Genomic DNA, 9541 nt, shown 5'->3' on the forward strand with positions numbered 1-9541 from the left:
CTTTACATTATCTTGACCTATGGCTCTCTGACCATGGCCTGTCTTTGTCTATTGATAAGACTCAGGCAGTTGTGTTCACTAGAAAAAGACAAATTCCTGTCTTCGACTTGTTTTTTGGGGATCAACGCATCAACTTTGCCAACAAGACGAAATTTCTAGGCATTATTCTCGACAACAAACTGAATGGAATTTGTCACTCTGAGCATGTTATTAAAAAATGTGAAAAGGGTATTAACGTCCTTAGAGCAGTCTCAGGAGTCTGGTGGGGAGCTCACCCCTATTCTCTTAAACTACTGTACAATGCAATAGTTCGTAGTCATTTAGACTACGGACTATTTGTCTTAGAACCACTTAGTAAATCCGTTTCTGAAAAACTTAATAAAATTCAATACAAATGCCTCAGAATAATCCTAGGAGCTATGAAAACTACTCCCACTAACGCTCTGCAGGTTGAATGTGTTGATCCTCCGCTTCAACTGAGAAGACAATTTTTATGCGACCGTTTTGTAGTAAAATCTTTACAGTTATCCTCTCATCCTCTTTGGTCCCGTCTAAGCGAACTGTCCCAACTCTGCGTTCGCTCTAGAAGTCCATCCTTATTATTAGACAGTTTTTTAAAATTTACTACACTCCCACATCCTATCTTAAGATTCCAGTCAAATCCTCTTTTTTCCACTCCATTTAGATCTCTAGTCTATAATCCGTCAATCATTACAGATCTTGGTCTTATTAAAGGGGCCCCTGATACAAACTCTAAATTTCAAAGATTTCTTCATCAAAATTGGTCAAATCATTTACTTATATTTACTGATGCCTCTAAACAATCCCCTGAAAGCTGCGTCGGCTCAGCCTGTTGGATCCCCAAATTCAAAATTGTCCTTCAATTTAAATCCCCTCCTGAATCATCCATCTTTACCGGTGAAGCGATTGCAATTTTAGAAGCCATCGTTTTTGTCCACTCCCATGACCTCAGACACACGATAATTTTGACAGACTCTTTGAGTTGTCTGTTGGCAATTAAGGAAAATCCGTTTCGTAGTAAACGAAAGTTTTTCATCATCCTTAAGATCAGGGAAGCATTGTTTTCTTGTCATCAAAAAGGGCTAGATTTATCGCTTGTCTGGATACCAAGCCATTCTGGTATTCCCGACAACGATGCAGCAGATTCATTTGCTAAATCTGCGATATCGACTGGCTCTCTTGATCATTTTAAAAACTCAACACAGGACTTGTGTGCTCTACCGAAAATTCATCTTGTTAAATCCTGGAACTCTGTTTGGGAAGTTTCATCAAAATCTAAAGGTAGTTTTTACGCAAGTCTACAACCAGTTATTCCGAGGCGACCTTGGTTTTCTCATCACAGGCAAGCTAAACGTTGGGTCACCACAACTATCTGCCGTTTACGCCTTGGACATGCATGTACGCCCGTTCATCTTTGTAAAATTAGAGTTAGAGATCACTCTTTGTGTGAATGTGGCCTTGACGAAGGTTCCTTATCCCATATACTGTTTTCTTGCCCCAATCTCCTCCACCCCGTATATGACGTTCTCCCTCCCAAAGTTCCTCGCCCTATTAATGTTGAATGTTTGTTAATGTGTGTGTTTAGTCCACTTTGTAAATTTTTATGTAAATATATTGAGCGTAATAAAATTAAGTTGTAAATATTTTTGTGATCGTTCTTATTTGATGTCTTAATAATATTGTAATATGTTTATCTAATTATTTATATATTGTATTGTTTTAGGTTATGGGTTAACAGAGAGTCTACTACTATTGTGCCCTTAAAATTAATTTAAGCCTGCAATCTCGACCGCACCGTTCAATCTCCATCGTGTCTTCTCCATCGCACGTGACATTGGCGAAATAATCTGTGCTCTCTTGGCACAAATAAAAGCCATATATTAAAAAAAAAAAAAAAAAAAAAAAAAAAGATTTATTTGTAATAGGTTATATTGAAGTAAATAAATCAATATCATAATCAGTTTTTTAAATATCATTCATATATAGTGAGATTAGTTGCTTGAAATTAAAAAAAATGGAAGACAGTGATGAATTTGTTGATAATTCTGATGAGGAACAAGACGACGAGCGTGTAAGTAATAATTTAACTTCGACGAATGCATGTTTATAACTGCGTACAAAACTCACGAAGCTAATATAATATGTTAAATATTTCAGTTAGCTATAAAAAAGGAATTATCTACACTATCATTTGAAGCTCTTCAGAAACTAAAAGAGAAAGTTGGTTCAAAAGTATATAGACAAGCCGTATTTGGGGAAAATAATAAAGTTTCCAATGCGCCGAAAGTTTTTAAGCGAGAAAATAAAAACAGGCCGAGAGAAATGAGCTCGAAGAGGCCTGTGCGTATGTTACGAGAGGCTGTTACTGTTAAGAAAACCGAAATTCGTGATCCAAGGTCAATATTAATATAAAGTCTTTTAATGTTGACTTAATTATATATTGCATGATATGAATATGAAGGGCACGCTGTCTAACTTGGCTTGTGTATAATGTAAATCAAGATTACTCTTGAATTTGTACTTGTAGTTCCAGATTTACTGTAAAATTACTGATTTTAATTGTATTGATCTCAGGAAAATGATGTTTTAATAAAATATCTTGCAAAGTAAAAAAAAAACTTAGACATAGATACCATATTTAAAGAGGCTTCATTAAAATATATGTATAATAATATCATTTTTTTTTATATAAAAATAAAATCACTTTGATAATACACTTTCTTACAGATTTTTCCTCTGTAGAATCTACATTCCGACCCAATGGTGGCTTCACTTAATATAGTTCAGTTTGCGATCCAAAAGTGCTTGCAAAAGCCTATGTACTTGAATAAAGAATATTTTGATTGACTAGAATGCTGTTTTTTTGAGATAAATAAAATTTACAATACACCTTTTTTGAGATTGTTCCTACTAAAAATTATATTGCTCATATAAAATTTTGTTCTTTGGCCACTATTGATTTGATGCTACTATAGCTATTTCTATTTTTTACAGATTCGATCCCCTATGTGGCACTTTTGATAAGAAGGAATTCTCTGAAAACTATGGTTTTCTCTCCAATATTCGTATAAACGATATCAAAGCTATAAGAGCGGAATTGAAGAAAACAACAGACCCTGAGAAAGAACAGAGCCTGAGGAGGCTATTGCAGCGTTTGAATGACCAACACAAAGACAGCAAGAAGAAGAAGAAAGAGAGGGATGTATTAGAAAAGCACAAGGAAGAAGTTGAGACAGAGTTCAACACTGGAAAGCAACCACACTTCAAAAATAAATGTATGTTAATCTTTGTCGTCATACATAAACATTCTGTAAGAGTGTTTGTAAATGAACTCGCACACAAAACAGTTTATGCTTAATTTTTTTGTCCCTAATGTGATATCCGGTATGGTTTAGATTGGAAACCAGTATGTGGTTTACAATTGAGTACTAAAAATTTAATTTCAACAAACGAAACATTTCTCCTTGATCATAATGCAGGTATATGTTGCTGATACTACTAAAGAGTTTACTGTCCTCTTATATTCTCCATTATATATCACTATTTTATACAAGCAGCCCAAAAGCAGGCTTCCTATTAACATTTATATTTCTAGGCTACATAAAAAAAACATTATATTAATTTAGTCTTTATGTGGAACTCTAGCGCATACATTTCTAACCAAATAAGACAGCTGCTAAATCACAGATAGATAAATAAAAACAGCGAATGTACAGAATTCAAACCTGTATTTTACACATAATGGGATCAATTTGCTAGGCCTGAATTTCGAATACCTTGTAATATATATATTTTTTCTTATAGCTGAGTTACGCGTCGAGTCACTTGTAAAGCAGTATGAAGAATTAAAGAAGAAAGGCACAGGTCGCATCCAGAGACATCTTAAACGTAGACAGCAGAAGATGAAAAAACGCTCTTTTAGAACTCCAATGGGAGAAAGTTGACGATGTCCATTTATAATAAGGTATTCATAAAATAAAACGTTTAAACAAACTTTTTGGTTTATTATTGAATCCGGAAATGTACAATCTAAAGGAGGCCTTATCTCAGCAGTGGGAAATGTACAGGCTGTTACTATACTTTACTTTTACTACTTTACAATCTAAAAAGTTAATAATACAACTTGTATTTGTTCCTGGAATTAAGAGCTATTAAAGAGGATTATAAATCTGCTTTTAAAGTTCCAACAACATTTATATACCTGTACATGTGTGTATATCCTAAGTAACTGGTGTTGGTTGTCAATCACTTTCAATTAAACGCAATAACGACGCATTAAATGTTTTCAATGTCGTATACGTCAGTTGAGTTCGGTACGTAAGAAATTGATACGTTTCTATGTTAAGGACATTGTTCCAGAGTAAGATTTGTATTTTGGGTAATCGTGGTCTTTTTCATAATAGTTCGAATTTAAGCAAATTATGTCTATTTGTAAATAAACATCTCATGTATACTTTAGTAACAAATATTATTGTCCCACGGTACCCTATATTTAGGGTCATTATTTTGATTATTCACTACAGCTATTAAACATGATTTAAAACACTTATAAGTATTTTTCTTAATACTGAAAGGAGTTTAAACTGTGGCGGATTTACAAATCTGACGCCAGTAAGCTAGTAGGCTATTCAATTTCTGCCGCCCCTAATGTTTTTTGCAACATTTATATTTGTGTGCGTTATTATCGTCCTCATTACATCGGTTTTTTCCCGTTATTAGTATGATTTAGTAACTAGGTGATATTTCTGTCTGTTACTAGTATATTTTTCCAACGGATTATACGGAGCATAAAAATTATGGACGTAATGTGTATACATATAATTATAAGTTTTTTTATTTCTGTACGATAATAACAAATTTGGGCTAAATATGCCGTCCCTCTTAATCTGCCGTCTTAGGCTCCAGTTTACTAGCCTATTGGTAAATCCGCCACTGAGTTTAAATGATAGCAGAATGGTATCTATTTCCCATCCTTGTGTCGCTTTAACTTGCACACCGTTTATATAAGTTTAAGCGGGCTTAAGTGGTTCTTATAAGGGGTTTGTACCAGGAAAATATCAGCCAATAGCTATCACTTTAGTACTTAAGGGGGGGTGATGAAATGGATCCTAAAGAACCAACTGATAATAAATGTACCTATACAGGGTTATTGGTAAATCGACGTATATCCGTTAGGAGATTTGGGTGATTATTTGCAATAATTTAACCCCCATATGCATATGCAAAAGTGAACCATTTTTGAGTTTTCGTGTTTTTAGTTCAAAAATTGATTTTAAGAAAAGTATTAATTAAAATTAATTTTATACTTCTGTTTTATAAGATTAAACACTGGATATTTGTCAATGTTTAAATAATAATTGTCTGACCAAATTTATAAAAGCAAGACTAAAAACAAAATTATTTCAAATTTTTTTTTGGATTTTTTTTCGTCAAAACTGCCTTAAAAAAAACATTATGGAACTTGGCTTGCAAATTATTTCAAAAACATGCCCGTTTTCTAGGCTTTCCAAAAATGTATAAAAAGTAGGAATTTATTTCAAAGCAACCGAAGTTATTGCAAATAGTCACCTTATCACCTCCTAACGGATATACGTCGAATTACCAAGAACCTGTATATTCGCACGTTTATGGTTCAAAGGTAAGTGTTTCGCTATTATAAATCAAATGCAAAACCTTTTTAAATAAATTACCATGTTAATTGAATTTTAATTCTAAGCCCAATTCTATTAGTCAAAAATAATCAACTACGTGGTAACTTCTGACATGTTTAGGTAAATAAAGACAGAATAGTTTCAAATTGTTTTATATTTTAAAATGCTATTAGCCTACTAGCAAGTCATGCAAGTCTTAACATTTTGTACATTTTTCGCTAAACTGAAACAGTTTAGATATAAATAAATAAATAAAATCAGGTAAATTCGATTATGTCCCATTAAATGCGTAAGAAATTTACTGGAACAGACAGCCCAAACTCCAGGGTTGGTCGATGTAGTAAATGTGCATGGTAAGTAGTCCAACGCTTTCGGTCAAATCGTAAAGACATTGAGGTCCATCGGGAACGATCAGCTGAAAAGTTATGTATAATTTTATTTAGGCACAGATATAAATTTATTTTATGGTAATACACTTACAAAACAAAGTAAAAGGTGAATGAATGGGTGATTTTTTTTAATGCGAGTATCCCTATTTTTTAGTCTATTTTTAAACAGTTCTTATTTTTTTTTGCAGCAAATCGATAACATTAATTTTATAAATATTAAAGATGTGTCGACAAATTTTACTATATTTTGTAATATTTCATTTCCTGAGATTCTTGAAATGATTAGATAAATATAAATCATATGTGTTCCACATATGCTAATAGAAAAATAATGTTACCTGGACAGCTAGCTTAGGTGGCCTTTCAAACCAGTCACGTGCATTGGGTTCGACGGGCATTTTTCCGAAGGCGATGAAGCCAGTACCGATTAGATTGCCGTCGTGCACGAGAGGGAACCAGGGGTACATAGTATCAGCCTGGCAGGGGGTCGTTGCAGTCATGTTGTAGTAGTAGTGACGACCTAAAACATATCATGAATTAGTCATTTTGTGCCAGTGATTTAAAAAAAATCTGATATACAATAAAATCTGATGTTTAAAAACAACAGCATGTGATACTGATAGTTTCTCTTAATGGGAAAATAAATTAATTTGCCGTCTTTATGGATGTTTTAGTAGATTTTGTTGGTGTGTTTGAAAATAGTTTTTTCGTTACTAAGCTAAGGTATATGTACATCCGAAAAATAGTCGGAAATTATAATTTAGCGGAGTGGATCTGATGATGGTTACGGATGGCCACAGAAGACTCTCTATTTTTGTTTAAATGTTCAAATTTGCATACTGAATTTGGGACCCATTTTACGAATATATTAACACTAAAAGCACGAGAGAGCAACGCGACTTTGCAACATTGACTGATTAAATGATTCTGCATCCAACTTTGAAATAGTTTAACTATCTAATTAATCAGAAGAATAACTCTATTTAATTAATGTTCAAGTTTTATATCATACCCATCCAAGGAATGCAGGCCTGTTTGGTGTAGATACTGTTCTCAATGTCACTGGTCTTGCTAGATATTTTATCCAAACGTCCGTTGAAACCGGTCAACCAGAGTGCATCTTGTTGCAATAACTTAGTGTTATCGTACAATGCCCGACGATCAGCTGCATCCAGCTGAAGGTACTCTATAATCACAGGAGTCAGTTGTTAATTTAGTTAAAACATATTTGTCAAGTATATGAACATACAATTCAAACTCAAACATATGTTCTTGGTTACGAATTTAAGTAAAAGTCACCTTCTGCGAAACCATTATTTTGTTTTTTTATATTAGTAATATAATATATATATTGCAACTTAATATTTTTATTATTAAATTTGCGTTATAATTAACGTAACGCTAGTTTTTACATACTAATATTTTACACAATTTCGAAATAATTATAAAATTTATGCACACTTACCTTCTGATACGAAAAATTGTGAAATAGCCCAGAACTTCCTAATTTCTCCAGAAGCTAAAGCAGGAACCCATTCAACGAAACCTTGGGTTGTCCAGTCGAAAATAGCACCGGTGAATTTTTCTTGGGGAATCTAAAAATATTTAAAAAAATGAATATTATTTTCCGAATGAATAAATATAAGTAATTAGCTATTCGTCGTTTATTTTATGCGTTTTCTTGTCACGCAGAGAAACTGTTTTATAAACTTTCGTTTGCAATTCAATATTCATTTACAATTTAATATTCAGTATTCTTATCGTAAGCGTTTTTAAATTTAAGGACCGATTTATATTTTCGCCAAATGGTCGAAGTAGTCAACCTAGCTACGTTACTGGTACCTATTAATTGCCAAACATAGATAATAAAGATAATTTTGTTAATATAATACTATATTAGTAGAAAATCCTAAATAAAAAATAATTTGTTAACTAAAAACAAACAATCTGAAAATGTCCCATTGAGTAAAAACCTACCGTACCTTTGAGGGGAAAGTTCCGAAACTTTTCCACAGCGGTTTATTAGTTACATATAATTGCATTCTACCATATCGCACACCTTATTCTCCATTCAAAATGAATTTTAAACACAATAAAGCACATACAAAATCAGTGGCATTTAAGTTACACAAGTTTCAACTTCTGGAAAATCACGGCGCTAACGAATATATTAATATCAAAATAATTTTACTTACAGCTACTTGAACTCCAGCTACGAAACCGTTGTCATCGTAGTATGCGCAGAAGACGAGGTCGGAGTGGCAGTAAAGGACAAGGGGTTGTCTCTCAGTGGTAGAGCGCTGGGTCAGCGTCCAGCGCTGGATGACGGCAGCGGCCCTGGTGCGGGGCACGTCGAAGAAGAAGTCATTGCCAAAGTTGATACCAACGTTGAACTTTACTGCAAAATAAAGAAACTTTGAGTCTAACCGAAAAATACTCTACTAAACACAAACACTATATCTGGACTAAGTCTTATCTTAATATTTTATTAATAATTAAAAAAAATACCAAGAAATTCGATTATCTCGTAATAGTGGACTGTTATATAAATATATTAGGGAAAAATTATGCCTTCTTTTTTCAAATCGATTAAAAATAAAATAACTCACCCCTAAAGCCAACATTGTACGCCGATGCTGGAAAAAGAAATATAATAATTAATATTTAAGTACGGATAGAATGTTAATAGCACAAAATATTCGTTTAAAATTTTACCGCATGCGACGGCGAGGCCGAGAAACAACAGTATCCCTTTCATGACGAAGCTTGACACTGCACTGTTTGTAATGAGGGCGAAAATCAATCCTATATATACTTTTTGCTAATCCTATTCGCTAATCACGCCAGATAAAGTATCAAGTTTATCAGGCGTGATTAGCGAATAGGATGTAACTACTACCTAATTGCTGCTGTGATTCTAGGGTGTGACGATACCAAATGTTATTTCTGTTGTTGTTTAAATTATTTTATCGATGGAGGAAAATTTGGTCAACATTGCCAAAATACTACTACTATCACCTTTAACCTGTACTAAGTGAGTGTAGTGTGAAATGGCCTAACTCTTCGTATTTGACGACGTCTCTAGTCGAGTGGTGTGTACACCGGTTTTCATGGGTAAGCCACCCCGAGGTCCCGGGTTCGATTCCCGGCCGAGTCGATGTGGAAAAAGTTAATTAATTTTCTATGTTGTCTTAGGTCTAATTGTTTGTTGTACCGTCGTTACTTGTAATTTTCCATAACACAAGTGCTTTAGCTACTTACATTAGGATCACAGTAAAGTATGTAATTTAGTCCAAGATTTAATCTCTCTTTTCCACCTGTAGCTGCTCTGTACTCCATTTATGTTCGAGTCATATACTGGCATATACTGATTTATATACATATATATTTATTTTATTCTGAAACTAATCGGATGCTTATTAAAAACCACTGTACACGCTCGGTCAACATGCTGAACCAGCTAATTCTGGGTGATTTAGG

The 9541-nt window shown here is 33.6% G+C and overlaps 2 protein-coding genes across 2 annotated transcripts; one reads left to right on the forward strand and one right to left on the reverse strand.

The window, feature by feature from the left end:
• Positions 1-1936: 1936 nt before the first annotated feature.
• LOC124538370 (ribosomal RNA processing protein 36 homolog) lies at positions 1937-4013 on the forward strand. Its single transcript, XM_047115415.1, has 4 exons — positions 1937-2092; positions 2179-2417; positions 3016-3296; positions 3826-4013. The coding sequence occupies exons 1-4, from the start codon at positions 2036-2038 to the stop codon at positions 3963-3965; spliced, it is 717 nt and encodes a 238-aa protein (XP_046971371.1). The 5' UTR covers positions 1937-2035; the 3' UTR covers positions 3966-4013.
• A 1852-nt stretch (positions 4014-5865) lies between these two features.
• LOC124538367 lies at positions 5866-8905 on the reverse strand. The gene is made up of 7 exons (XM_047115412.1): positions 8777-8905; positions 8671-8697; positions 8257-8459; positions 7527-7656; positions 7074-7247; positions 6400-6581; positions 5866-6087 (listed from the first exon to the last, which is right to left on the reverse strand). Exons 1-7 carry the CDS (start codon positions 8817-8819, stop codon positions 5971-5973), a joined length of 876 nt encoding a protein of 291 aa, XP_046971368.1. The 5' UTR covers positions 8820-8905; the 3' UTR covers positions 5866-5970.
• Between the last annotated feature and the right edge of the window lie 636 nt (positions 8906-9541).

The sequence above is a fragment of the Vanessa cardui genome, chromosome 20 (genome assembly GCF_905220365.1).
Source record: "Vanessa cardui chromosome 20, ilVanCard2.1, whole genome shotgun sequence".
In the NCBI taxonomy this organism is placed as follows: Eukaryota; Metazoa; Arthropoda; class Insecta; order Lepidoptera; family Nymphalidae; genus Vanessa; species Vanessa cardui.

Excerpts from the sequence above, each read along its gene's own strand:
- LOC124538370 (XM_047115415.1), top strand. The coding sequence starts at position 2,036 with ATGGAAGACAGTGATGAATTTGTTGATAATTCTGATGAGGAACAAGAC. Across the intron at positions 2,418-3,015 it reads ACCGAAATTCGTGATCCAAG|ATTCGATCCCCTATGTGGCA; the intron begins GTCAATATTAAT and ends TATTTTTTACAG. Across the intron at positions 3,297-3,825 it reads ACCACACTTCAAAAATAAAT|CTGAGTTACGCGTCGAGTCA; the intron begins GTATGTTAATCT and ends TTTTTCTTATAG.
- LOC124538367 (XM_047115412.1), bottom strand. The coding sequence starts at position 8,819 with ATGAAAGGGATACTGTTGTTTCTCGGCCTCGCCGTCGCATGCG. Across the intron at positions 8,698-8,776 it reads CGGCCTCGCCGTCGCATGCG|CATCGGCGTACAATGTTGGC; the intron begins GTAAAATTTTAA and ends TTCTTTTTCCAG. Across the intron at positions 7,248-7,526 it reads ACAATTTTTCGTATCAGAAG|AGTACCTTCAGCTGGATGCA; the intron begins GTAAGTGTGCAT and ends CTGTGATTATAG.